The sequence below is a fragment of the Meleagris gallopavo genome, chromosome 1 (assembly GCF_905368555.1).
Source record: "Meleagris gallopavo chromosome 1, MGAL_WU_HG_1.1, whole genome shotgun sequence".
Taxonomy (NCBI): domain Eukaryota; kingdom Metazoa; phylum Chordata; class Aves; order Galliformes; family Phasianidae; genus Meleagris; species Meleagris gallopavo.
This window is the reverse complement of record NC_139404.1, coordinates 113,430,359-113,444,913: the sequence shown is the minus strand read 5'-3', so window position 1 is coordinate 113,444,913 and position 14,555 is coordinate 113,430,359. Positions and strand designations below refer to the sequence as shown.

At 34.7% G+C, this 14,555-nt stretch overlaps 1 protein-coding gene across 15 annotated transcripts in view; it reads right to left on the bottom strand.

The window, feature by feature from the left end:
* The window catches only part of DMD (dystrophin), a 1,154,126-nt gene that overhangs the window by 167,679 nt on the left and 971,892 nt on the right, over positions 1 to 14,555 (bottom strand). For all 15 annotated transcript variants that reach the window (XM_085210257.1, XM_085210277.1, XM_085210286.1 and 12 more), the window contains 2 exons: positions 13,372 to 13,492; positions 12,396 to 12,664 (listed from right to left, as the gene is read on the bottom strand). In XM_085210257.1, the coding sequence (XP_085066383.1) occupies positions 12,396 to 12,664; positions 13,372 to 13,492 (390 nt within the window). The remainder of the gene's footprint in view (positions 1 to 12,395; positions 12,665 to 13,371; positions 13,493 to 14,555) is intronic.

The following is a 14,555-nucleotide window of genomic DNA, read 5'->3' as shown; positions in this document are numbered from 1 at the left end:
AGTTTATTATATGTATACATAGATCTATCATGAAACACATATCCCTTCGTAAAGATCAGAGCTGCTACAAACTCTTATCTTTTAATCAACAGCTGATACACAGTTTTGCAACCCCCGAACAGAGACAATCCGTGTTTAGGACTTGTCATTTATTCTGAAACATTGTTCTCCACCATGGAGAGTGAAAAGTAAATAAGCGAGTTTAGCTAATAATTTGTGCTGTTAAAACTATAGCCATGACATGGCAAAGTGTCCGTTAACAGTTCTACTCTGTTTTTTTACACAACTGAAGCCAGTCATGCTGTAACTCTGTGACCAAGAAGCCAATATGGCAATCATGAGATGGAGTGCCTAGGAAATGTGAGAAGCCTGAAGCATTTCCAAGTGTAATCTGAAAGTCTAAGACACGCTACATGGAGAACACTGCAAAAATGTAGGAATTTTTATGAACAATTTTTTTTTCCTACAGTATGATTTCATTCAGCACCATTAACACTAAAATCACTTAAAAAGCTGTATATGCTCAGGTCCTTGAAGTTCAGTCAAACACACTTTTAAACTATTAATAACACTTAATCAGCCTTTACTAGTTTACTGGTAAACAATGTATGAGTACATTAAACATAAGCAAACATACAGGGTTGAATAACCCATGTTCCTTACCTAAAGCTCTTCAGGCAACAGAGGCTCACAGGAATTCTCTTTGCCCTGACAAAACAGCTACTACAAAGTAAATTCCTATTGTGCTGTAAGGCAGCATGCTATTTTAAAGGTAAATATAGTATTTAAGAGACAAAAAAAAAAAAAAAAAAAAAAAAAAAGAAGAAAAGAAAGCAGCTTATAACAGGTTACAACAGCTGTATCATGATTTTATAAATCACCTCCAGCTTCTAGACATCAGTAGGCAGGCCTCGTACTGCAAAGCTCAGGAAGAAAAATGTGGATTTCTCGCATGGCCATACAATAGCCAGTTTAGACACTACTACGACATGGACTGTACTCTTACACACAACTAACATTAAAACAATTCACATCAGAAGCTTCAAATCCTCTTCCCCTCTTCTCTAATAAAAAAGTATATACAGACTACTTTTAGCAAGGAGCACAAAGTGTTTCACACAGCTTACTGCCAAAAGGTGATATTAAAAGTCTATCCAATCTTTAACCTCCGTAAGAGCGCAGATCAGACAGAATGAAGTGCTTTGGTGAAGGCTATATTTTCCATTTCGTATATTAATGTTGTAACTTGGTGAAACTCCAAGTCAAAATGTTGAAGTGGAAATTCCTGGAATTCTTTATTCTAATGAGAACATCATCAATAATGCCACAGAAGGGAATTAAATTCTAAAGCTAAATTTTAGTAGAATGTAAGCCAGAACAATTTACTTTTTAGGCCAATGTAGGAAGAAAAAATGCTTAAATAAAACACTAAGAAAGACAAAGAAAGAAAAGAAATATGTCCAAGAGTTTAAAGCAGTGGCTTCCTGGACATTCAGGCTGAAACCCTTTTAGATGGGAGGCTGCACTGCCACATCTGCAGGGAGAACAGGCTGTGGTTCCAGCTGAAGCTGATGAAAATTGTCATTCTTAATCCTCCAGACAATTTAACTGTACTAAAATAAAACAATTTGCAGGTAAAAGCCTAAGAGAATAAAAATAATTTGAGCTGCATTGCTGTCTGGACAAATTAGTTTCACTGATTCAATTGCCATATTTGTAAATTGGGGATAATACTACTTCTATTACAGTCCCAGAAAGAAGCTGAGAAGATTAACTCACACTAGCTGGAACATGAGAAGCACTGTAGGAGCACTAAGCAGCAATTATCAGGGCTTATTATGGGTTAACCTTGGATGAAAAAACAAAATAAAATTCTATTAGGCTTTAAATACATAAACATTAAAATGAGAAAATTACAGTGCTGCATGTCACTGATAAACATTCCAGGCAATCTAACATTCATTGTATTCTCTACTTCAAGCAGTGCCTAAATCTCTACTGTGTACCAGTGTATGAGCTTGATAAATTGATTTTATTCTGCTCATTGATTTACCAATGTCACAGTAAAATTATCATTACAGAATCTGGATACTTGGTAGGTACAACATCTTAGTACATCCTTATTGTCCACAATTGTGATGGGAATAGGATAACTAATGCTTTCAAGCAAAGATTTCATTAAAAACAATGCTGGCAGACCTCTTCAAGGAAAAAACATAAAATAATCCTCCTCACAGAAAGCAGACAGCATTAAATTGCACTTCTAGCATCCCTTACCCTGTTCTTTCCTTATGTCTCTCACAGAACTTGGCTCTGGTTATATTCATTCTAGTATGTTCTTTTCTCTACTTGGAAATATGTCCACAGCAGATGAAATGTGGTTGATCACTAGGACACAGGAGTTCTGTTACACTTGCTGCTTGAAGATACCTTGCCTCCCTTTACCCACCCACTTCCCTGAGCCACACTGAGTTAGGGAAGCCTAAACAAAATGGTCCTTCAGTAGAAAGAAAATAATGTTACTGATATTGTAATTTTTTTTCCCTCTCTTTGGTCAGTGTTTACATTTCCAAGATATCAGGAAAAAAAAAAAAAAAAAAAAAAAAAGAAGGCTTTGGAACAGAATCACAGAGCATATCCAATTTAATGTCAAGTCCAGAAATGTTAATACTTGATTATCAGATCAGTGGCTATATGTGCTGTGTTTATATGGCAAATGGAATAAAATAAAATGCTCTGATAAACGCAAGAGGTCCTGCGTACATTATCTGTGCCACTTTGGGTTTGGAACGTCAGTGCTTAATTCTACTTCTAAAAGATCAAGTCCCATTCTTATTCTGATAAACTGATAAAGAGCAATCTCTTAAAAATGTTCTGGTCTGACCTCGATTCTGAACTTGAGAAGCATAAAAAGGGAGACAAGTCTTTATACATGTATTAGTCACTTCTCTCAGAAGGCTATCAGGAATCGAGATCAGAGATTACCAATACTTAAAAAGTCAAATTCTGCCTGCAGATGTGCATGTTGAGCTCCCAGTGAAATCAGTAGGGTGAGTTCATGTGAGGCAAAATTCGAGTTTTAAATGAAAACTGTTGTGCTAATAATAGCTTGTGCTACCAAAGTAGGCTGCAGGTTGAAAAGATTTCTGTTTTTTACCGGTAGCCTTTTTGCTTCCTTAGAGCTCAGGATCTTTTCTACAGTTAACATCAAGGAAAAAGTTTACATTATTCAGCCCAATGGCCCCAAGTCAAAGAGAAGATAGCCAGTTGTTTTAATTAACAACTTCATTGATTGATTCACTTACGCACATTGATTTTGGGGTGTACATTTTATCCAAAATACTAATTAGTTTGGTCTAATAATACTTCCCTTTCACATAAGAAAATTCATATTTTCTATACAAAAAGCTATGTATTAAGCTACCGATTATAAGCTAATGCAAGAAAAAGTCATTCAAAAAATAAGATACTTTTGGTTAGGATACAACACATGGAAATATCAGTAAGATTGAAGTTGATTCTGCAACAGGTTAGGCAAGGTATGTACACTGATAATCTGTATGCAGAGAACTTTGGAAGATGGTTTTCAACTACTGCATACACACACCATTATACAGATACACAGACATACTCACAAGCACTAGTATAGATGTTTGATCTGAAGATGCAAGAAAAATCTGTGTGGATGCTAAAAAGATTTGAATTATGTAAAGGCCTCTGTACTGTAGGGAATATTACAGCTCCCCTTTTATCAACCAACAGATACAAGCATTTCTCACAAATGCTCACAAAATGACGATGCAAAAATACGATTAAAAAAGGATAGGAAATGCTTCATTTGAAATGCATCATACCATTGTCTTTAAGCTTCTCTGTAAATCTGCTTCTTTTCATTCTCCTTTCAGCTGAAATCAGTCTCTTATCTTTCACAATTACCAGCAGACTTGATTTCAAAGAGTTCTTCCTGAATAGTTTTTGTTTTCAACTCTAGCTAGACTGCATAAGATGCAAATGTACGCATGTGAAGAGTGAAACTGCTCAAGTGAAATCTGCTGCAGCTGGAGTCCAGGCGCTGGTTCCTTCCTAAAACACTCCTTAGTTCCAAGGCACTGTGGCTTACACTTGTCATTCTCAAAAAAATTAATTAAAGAATACTCATTTTTTGTTTGTTCCTTTATAGCAAAGCAACATCAATGTCTTTGTTTCTTAGTATGTATAGTCAAGGACAGTCTTAATCTTATAAGACTATTCTAAGATTTTAATTCTCTACCAACTCATCATTTTCATGCCTATCTTATGTAAGAAAAAAAAAAAAGAAAGAAAAAGAAAAAGAAAGGATATTGTATTGGGATATTGCTCATTAAAATAGGCATAGCAATATGGTAAAAATTATATAATTTAGTTTCCATAAAATATTGAGTATAATTAAAGTAGCAGCACCTAAATCAGAAGAGATCAGAAAAGGATAGCTTTTTATTGCAAAAGGAGTCCGCAGAAGGAATGATGGTTTGCTTTACACATTTAAAATGAATTTATTTATTCATTGTCTTATTTATTGTTATAGCAAACTCTCCAATCTTTTGTGACTGAATTCAAAGCAACAAAATAAGACAGATGAGACATTTATATTTAACTTGTACCAGTTACAAAAACATGGCTTTTATATATTACATAACCATTTGTGATTACATTTCTTTTCATGTGAGAAAATAAATTCACAAGCTGTTAAAATGAGACTAAAAGACCACAGAATACAGTCGCTTAACTTCCACCTCCTACAAACTGAGAACTATAGCAGAACTAACATAAACTGGTACAGCTACCTGATGAAACGCTCCACAGAAACAAACCTTAGAAAACTAAATTTGCCTCCAATAGTGTCAACTAAACAAACCTAGTAAGTTCTCTGTTGTGTAAAGCTGTGCTTTAAAAAGATAATTCATACCAGGCTGTACAGACAATGTACATGCTGAAAGATCATACTATTTAAAAAAAAAAATGAACAAACATCAAGTTCATCATAGCAAACGCAGTAAAGTTTAAAATACACAAAAATATTCCTCAATAAAAATAGGGACATCTATAGCATGTCAAAGTTTTCCAATGAGTTTAAATCAGATATAAGTGAGATTAAAGTTTATTTTAAAATAGTTTATTATATTCTGATGTATACTACTGATGTTCTATTTTATATTAGCCTTAAAATGTTTTTTTTTCATAGAATCATAGAATCACAAGGTTGGAAGACTTGCAAGATCATCTAGTCCAAACGTCCTCCTATTACCACTGCTATCACAAGCCGCTAAACCATGTCTTGTAGCTCCTCATCCAGACGCCTCTTGAACACTGGCAGGGACAGAGACTGCACTACTTCCCTGGGCAGGCCATTCCAGTGCCTGACCACTCTCTGAGAGAAAAAGTTCTTCCTTATGTCTAATCTAAACCTCCTCTGGCACAACTTGTGGCCATTTTGATATTTCGTGAAATTTGTTTTTGTTTATTTTACAGTTAAAACTGAAGTCTTCTAAAATGCCATACGATCTCTTCTCTTTTAAAAGGAACTTACTTAGAAAAATCTCTAATCTACAAATAGATTATATTTATAATATATACAAATTATATATACAAATATTTTACAATTACAAAATTTGTTTGTAGAGAGGATCACTACTCCATCCAGGAACAATTTGGGGGAGTTATGGAATGCTGCAAATGAATTAGGAAATGGCTACTTTGTATGAACTGTTTCTTAAAAATCACAGAATCCAGCACAGAACTTATTAAGAGACTTAATAAGGCAAGTAGGACAATGTAATTCCAATTGATTATAGACTTTGGTGTCAGGCAGCTGGAGTTCAAATTAAACTGAAAAAAGTATATGCATTTCAAAGTAGTCTAAAGAGACATCAGAAATAATCACTGCGTGATTCTATCATAGAATGAAAACATGAGTAGCATCTGTAACAGTTATTACATCAGTTGTAGCCTGAAGGAAACCTTAACACTTTCATCTCCTACATGGCAGGCATCGTATTTTCCTATTTAGCCTTCAGCCAAGGGATGCTCTCATCTTCTAGCTAGACAAATAAATCAATAATACTTAACCAAACCTCAGACCTATACTTTATACCTAATAAAGGTATAATAATAAAGACCTATATCCTAATACTTTCTGTAGGGGATATTTTGTTATTTTGATGTTTTTAAGAATAATAGGGAGTCTATCTATAGTAGGGAGTAATACTTTAATAGTCAAAATATATTCTAGCCTGTGACTATTGAAATTGTGGAAATGGTATTTAAGGGCTTACTTAAGACTTACTTCTATAGGTTTGCTGGCTGCAAACTCTACTCAACAGAGATTTTCCCTTCAAATGTCTATGACAGCAATGACAACAGTGGTGCACATTAAAAAAAAAAAGTGAGGAAATGTAGGAAGCTGTCTGGGTGATGTAAAGGTTTTCATGTGGAACAAAAGTGAGTTTGTGCAAAATACGAGGCAAGTTAAGGAAAAAAAAAAAAGGTAGAATTTTGCATCTAGTATTAAAGTAGGGAAATAATTACAAATATCTCAAAATGTGCAGCATGTATAATAATGTAATTTTACTTTAGAGACTGGATTGCATGATCTCTAACAGCTCACTTAATTTTATCTCGGCATAAAATTAACAGGAACATAGGCATCACTTTACAATCTGACCAAAATTTAATGGATCTAGGGTTGCTATTAATATCTAGCAAGAGTCCACTTTCTCAAAATACCTCTTTTTGGCAAAGCAGCATCTGAACCGTACCAGAATGAAGTACAGAGCAATACAAGATGATTTATTTTTTCTTCTTAATAAAGAACTGCCTATGATCATTCAAGGTCCACTAGTTCAGGTCGCTGCTTCAGTATGAGAGTGCTTATAAGAAAGTGGTATTTTAACCTTGTGAAATCTATTTCTTTTCTTTCTATGGCCATATGAACACAACTTAAATTTAGCTAATTATTTTTGGGGGTTATTTTACTTTTGATCGCATTTGGAGAAGAGATGCCTAAGGACAAAAGGACTGAGAGCATGGAGAAAGTCAATTTGGAGTAGATGATGAGCAGATCAACAGAGACTGTTCAGTTTGTAATTAGAAAGAAGTTTTAGGCTGACATTTTCCAGCAAATATTAGTCAGCAGAAACAACTGGCAATTATGCTGAAGAAAGCCTGAAATAAACAGCATGTATTTCAGAAAAGAATAGCTACTTATACAGTGCTCAAGTGAATTTCTCATGGTTTTTTGTTTCACAATTTTGTAGAAAAATAGCAAAAATTGTGGCATGGGTTGTGAGAAAAAATCATTACAAACTCTATGGATGCACTTACATTAAATATATTATAATTCATAATGTATGTGCAAAGTGTTTCTGTGAAGGTGCTATGTCCATAGCTGTAGAAGTGAAACTGCAACAACTACAACCAGTTCTTAAGGAGCAAGATTCAGACTTGCATGAAAACTGCTCACAAGAAAATAAAAGGCCTACAGCACTAAATTCTGCTCTGCTTTTTACTGCTAACGATTTCCATATTGAATCATGGCACCCTCTTCATTTGACAATAAAGGAGAACAAATCAGTCTCTAGTAGAACGGAGTTACTGAAAATAGGGCTACGCAATTCAGCTCTTAATTGGTGGGTGGGGTTTTTTAACCATGCTTCTGCCTGGAACAAGGAGGAGCGACATTTTGTTTACATTCAAGTGGTTGAAAGAAATTCAGAGTCCAAAGGCTCTGCTGTTCACTTATTACGTATGACAGGAAACTGACCTGGATACGTTCCATGCTGTCAGTGATGAAGCAGATATTGCTAAGACACGAGAAAGCACTTTGCATTGTGTTCTCAAGCATGTTGGAGGAGCTGAACTACTTTTAACAAGAGACAAACTGCAACACTAAAATTATATTGACTTCTAGTCACAAAATTCTGGGCACAGCATCCCAAAAGAGTAGCTTTGAGTCTTCAGATAATTTTTCAGAGTCAGAAAATATCAAAATCCAAAATGTCCTCCAAAATGTTCCCTTAAAAATCAACAGCATTCACTGCTGCTGGTATTTCTCATCAGCTGACTACAGACAATAAGTCAGTGAGAAGGTATTGGTATGGCAGGTAATTACTGTTGCACACTAATAATAGCATAACCGTTATCAAGCTTTTGTTTGTTACCAGAGGAAAGGAGCATCTTTTGGGGAGAGAGGAAAAGTGGCTCTGCTGCCAATTCATGGAAAGGGTACAGAATGGATGAGACAGGTATAATTGTATGTATCAGAACTTGGAAAAGCTTAATATAAAATCTGTGCTGTGGTCTGATGTGACATTAAGCGTTACAGGCATATGCAGAAAATGAGCTATTCACTGTGAGAAGAAAGCACGTGTTTAATCTGTTGCAGAAATAAGTAAAACCCAAAAAACAACCTGAGCTACAATCAAAATGATCAGCCAATGGATATTAGGGGACAATTAATGGATTAATTTGGGCTTGAGCTGAATTTGAGGTGTCCAAATGACAATTTAAATTTAGAGGACAGAAAGACATGCTTGGAAGATTGAGAGAAAGAACGTGTGTTATTAAGAAAGTTGCTTTTCAGTCCACAGATCACCTATCTGTGAGAAGAAAAAAAGGAGACTAACAGAGGACAGAGAAGTACAGAGCTATGAATTTATGCTGATTATTGATGGTCTGTAGCCTAAGTTGCATTACTGTGTGGAAGTATCAAACTATTGATCTCCTGTCCTCAGAACTAGATCCAAATACCAGTTGTTACATTAATATAGACCCAGGATCTGTGATAATAAGGCAGTAATGCTGATCAAGAACTAGTTATTCTGTGCGAGTTTGACATCACACCGTGGCCTTAATAGCTCCAGCAACTAAGACTAAAGAGAACAGTGACAAATGGCACTAGGGAAAGTTATTCCCTAGGAAGCTATTTATCAGCTTAGGTTTAAGAAGGCTTCTGTGATCTCCATCATGAGAATGATTCTCAAGAAATGCAATCACAATAGCCTATGTGACCAACATTAAAATCTGCTCAGAAGATATTTGGGGTGTTTAGATGTATAGAAGGTAACAGGTATTTTACCTTGCACTGCAATATCATCAGTCATTGTCATTAAAAAACACATCATACAAAAAAACCAGCAAAGATGAGAAATGTAATATATATTAGTTTGATAATGCTTGACTGATAATATCATTTACAATGATAAATCTTTACTGTTTAAAAATAGCTTTAACAGAAGATCATATAAACTCTGATTTCTTCAGCAAACTTAGCTTTTTAACCCAAACTTTTGCAAAGTAAAAGTGTTTAAACATTGAGAAAATCAATTACTAAGAAGAAAGCAAGCATCAAGATGAAAACAGCAGTAATCAGGTGCGTGTTAATCCCGCTTCCCATGTGTGGGCCAAATAGGAGATATCAAAGGCAACTACTTTGCCTTTGATCTCCTGTAGATTTGAGGCTTCTCAGTGATCCTCAGTGATCCTCACAAATAATAAAGCACATTTTAGAACTATACATTAGAAATTATACAATAGTTTTTAACTTATTTCCCATTCTTAAACATGTATGCTACTTTGGGAGACTAGCGGAATTTTGGAGCCAAGGACTGGGTAGTCAGAAAGAGCAAGCTAAGATGGAATCAACTCAGTGCTGTGCAGTTTGGAGCTTACTTTCCTCTCCTTCCACTTGTCCTTCTACCAGAAATCTCTCCTGTTCCTTCAGTCTTCACTGAAAGAACTCTACTTTAGACTAGGAGCTCATTTCTGTAGCACAGCCAAAGCAGATGCTGTTGCTCATCTGACTATTGGTTTGACTCCTACACACTATTTTCATGTATGTTTCCATATTAGTTTCCCTAATCTTACTAAGACTTTCAGGCATCAGACTAACAATTCTTTCAGTAATTTGATTTTCCTCTCAAAACAACAATTCTCCTTTCAAATAACTATGAATGTAATGCTGTTATTGAAATTTTGACTTTTTGTGTAGTTATTAAAGTCTTATGGAGAATACAAATATCCACTACATTTTGTAGAAAGGTTTTGAGATAATAATAATGGTAATATCTAAACTTATCAAGACAGGGCATAAATCAGAAATGAATTTACTTGACAAATATATCAATATAAAAATAGTCTGAAATCAGTGCAAAAAATACAGGAAAAAATGACATTTCTTGCTGTGGCTATAGTCACAGGTAATGCATGCTCTTTAACTAAACCCTCTCTTCCAGGTTTTGAAAAAATTAAAGCCACAAATTAAGGCTATGGCTGTGAGTATATTTAAATACTTGTATACCTTACTTAGATACACTAAGAATGTGAAGAACCAAGATCAAAGTTTCCAATGCCTACTTAGCTTGCATGTAGCAAATACAAACTAGAAAATTTTAAATAATTTAAATACTTTGTTTTAGAGTTGAGTAATTTATTACTGCTGATTTATGACTTTTCAAAAACAGATTTCACTCTAAGAAAAGAACGGATGTCATAAATATGAACAACTGATGCAAAACATATATTTGTTAATTTAAAAGGACAGTTTTTAAATGGCAGGCATAATTGTAGCTTTCTTGATGGTTATTCCTAACACAAACATACTTACATTGCCAAGTGAGTATATGCATCTATCTTCATGATCTGTTCTGGAATTATTATTATTATATTATTTCATTAGAGTAATGAAAGTATTCAAGACAGAATTTTGGGGAACAATAGCTGTAGTAGTCACAGAGTTAATATCATTCAACTGTTGCCCTACTATGTTCCTACATTACCTAAGTAGTACTAATTATCATTTAGAAGCTGTTGAAAGTGCAGTACCATTTGAGTACTCTCTAATTGTCATATATGGTATGAAAAAGTATAGCTTGCAAGGATACGAATATCCTCTGTTTTTTCATTTACTGTTTGCCTGATGTTTTTACGGATTTACAATAGCCCATAAAAAAAATATTTCATGTAAATATGGTACAAATGAGATGAAATCAGGGTGTAGATGGTAACATCTGATTTTAAATCTTAAAGCAGAATTTTTTGTTTCTGCCTAATACTAACACCTCAGAGCAAACAATGAGGTGTCCACTGATAGACAGTACCTCAAGATTTTCGTAAGTTTTAGGAGTCCTATTTTATGATGGCTGTTATTGAAATTCTATTCTGTCCTCCAGGACTGAACTGTAGTAGGATTCTGCACTGTAATTACAAAGTCAAAGCTTTATGCTCACAGCTTTAGAATTAAGTAACTTGCTTTGTTTTCTAGCAATACAAGAGATTAAAAAATGAATCTATGGGTATAATAGATGGCACATTCTGAGAATTTATAAATAGATCTCTTCTGTTCATTTATGAGTTTAGCTGAAGAAAAACAAATTATTCAGCCAACTGCCCATCAGCTACTGTGTACTTCCTTTGTCTTGCACAATATTCATGCAGGATATTCATTAAACCTTCTATATCATTAAAACTTAAGGATAATTCTAATTTTTTACTTTTTGAAAATTACATTTGATTTTTAAAGGCATTACTTTTCATGTCATTAGTCATTCTATTTCTTCTTTCTTAGATCCTAATGTTCTAGAAGAGAAAATAACAGTCAGCTCAGGTCTCTTTCAAAATGACGAATGGTTCCCATTTATGAGACTGGAACAGAGGCACTTTGTTCTTATCAAAATGGCAACCGCCTCTATTGCACTCTAGATGAAGGAATCCAGTAGTATTTATAAAGCCTGGCCCTGTCAGTCTTGAAGAAAAAGGACAAATCCTTATGAGTTTTTCAGTAAGTGGTGATTTTCTGAATCAAAGTTTAAAAGCTGATAAGCACTGTTACTGAAAATAATCATACTTTTTTTTTCCAGGCAGTTCTTTTGTTTTAAAACTATCTTGGACGTGGAGTCTACTTATAAAATAAGACAGATAGCAAATACCACATGACAAGAAATCAACAAAACCATATCCTCATATTTCAACTCTATAAGAACAGATGCAATTATGCTATTATCATGCTTACAAAACTATAATAAACAACACAATTAGTTTTGTTTACCTTCCTCATATATTCTCCTATCTACTGTATTTTGTTGTCTTCACTACCAACTCTGCATTTCCTGAATTAAGAATTACATGTGCTGAGGATATTTCCACATTCCTGCAGAGCACTTTCATATGCATTAGCAATATGTACTCTCAGTGTTGGTTCCATTTTGTTTTAATTGCAGCAATTAAAAAAAAAAAAAATCTTAAAAAAAAAAAAAAAGTAAATCGCGATGATACAAAGCAATCCACTTCTCATTTTACAAGTTAATTCCTGATGACCTAGCCAATCATTTCATATTCAAAAATGCTGATTTAACAACACATACCTTGACTTTTTCTAAGTGATCCTGCAGAGAGTCAATCAGCAGATCCCCCACTGGCTGCCAGGATCCCTTGAACGCTTCAGCCTGGCGCAGTTTCAGGTCCAGTTCATCCATTGCCTCCTGAAGGCCCTGCAGCCTTTCAAGAGCATCATCTATCTTCTTTTGCCAATCAGCAGAACGTAGATTTAGCTTATCCCACTCAGTTCTGACATCATCTGCTTGCCTTCGGAGAACTTTAGTGACATTCTGGGCCCTCTCCTCAGGTGATAGCTCTAAATATAAAAATTGAGAGACTTTTAGGATGTACTCTGTCATACAAAAAAAAAAAAAACAACTTGCCACCTGGGTAAGCCTAAAAAGTTCAAGGCTCACTTAGAAACTATTCAAAACCAATGACAAATTTATTTTATATGCGTTTTTATTTGTAAATCTCTCAAATCCATTTTTTCCCCAATATTGATTAAAAAAACCCACACATTTACGTATATAATGGTATTTTAAACTTCTAGCTACACCTTGCTGTATCGTGATTCAATGAAGTAGTCCTGCACATACATAAATATTAATCACTGTGAATCACTGCAACTGAGTGGATTTGGGGCCTTTGCTGTACTGGTTTCTCTTGTTTTGTTTCATACATGATCACTAAACAAATGACATAGTTCTGAAATACTTAGACTGTAAGTTGAATTCAGGTTTGAACTGTAGCTTTCAGATCTCAAATGGGACTACAGTTCTAGATATATCTAGAAGATTTAAAGCTATTTTCAATATCTACTTATAAATATGCACGTCTATTTAGTTCCACACAGTTCAAAAGCATCACTAAGGGTTTCTTCCATCTGTATTTTTTAGCTCAGTTTCTGAATACTGAGATTGAGCTTGGTGTGTAAAAGGAATGCTCTCACAGTGGCTGGCAGAATTTATTTAATCATCACTGATCATTGATGATCTTTCTAGCAGCTATGTCTTCAGTTACCTCTTGGTTCTGGATAGACCTTCTCCAGTCCCTCCACCGGCTGATCTGCCAGGAAGAGTCGCACAGTCTCAAGTGCACTCATGATGACAGGTTCTTTTGTTTTCAGCTCCCTCTTGAAAGTCTGTGAGAAAAAAACCAAAAATATTGCAAATAGGCACACAATGAAATAATAAGTGCTATCCCTTTTATTGTTATTTTTGGTCAATTAAAGAATGAAACTTTAAACATCAGCTTCCACCTGTAAAAGAAGCTTCCAAAAACGTAATGAAGCTTTACTTAGCCTGAAATTCCATTCACTGTACATTGTATTCAAAGGAGCTAATGTTGGCAGCATGTTGCAAAGTACCCAAGGATGCACATCAAATTATCCACTATGAGAGAGTACCTTCTTTTTGCTGGTTAACATCACAGTCAGCATCAAAACTTAGCTGCAAGTAGCAAAGCTTTGGCTGGCTCCTTACTATATCAGCTTAGCTAATGCTTCCTGAAAGTGAGATTTCTCAGAATATGAGGGAAAACCTAATGTGATTCACAACAGCTGCTAGCAAGTTATATCACAAGGAGAGAAAAAAAACCTATGGATATTGCCATGCTAACGCCTAACAATCAATTCTAAGAAACCTAAAAAAAAAAAAAATCTACATATTACATTATTACATTGCAGCCTTCTCTACCAGTAACAGTGTAGATTCAGTTCTTCCCATATTACATGAGCTGAGATTTCTGAAAAGTAGAATTGAGGCAACAGTGAAAATCTGGAAATACAGTCCAGCCTAAATGTAGGCCTGAACAAGTAGAAATGTCTCCTTTTTTGTCTTTTTTCCTTCTTCCCTATTTGCATTTTTCTTCCTCAAGCAACAGTTCCTCCTTTTCTATCTCTCTTCTATTCCCTGACTTTAAAATGACCATAAGTAAGGTTGCCAAGGTTGGTATTTAATGTTCCACTTAGGTACAGTAAGGATGCAAATCTCAGAGATGTGGAACTATTTCAAGAATTTTTTTTTTTTTTTAAGAAAGATTAAAACGCTATTATTCTGAAACCAAGATGCTTGCTGCACTAAAAATGCAGATGGTAGCTTGTCTGTGGGTTGCATATCATATGGATTCTTTTGCATGCTGTTTTGACTGTTGTATTATCTAAATATTTTATGTCAACAATTTTTTTTTTTCTCTTCGTGATGCAA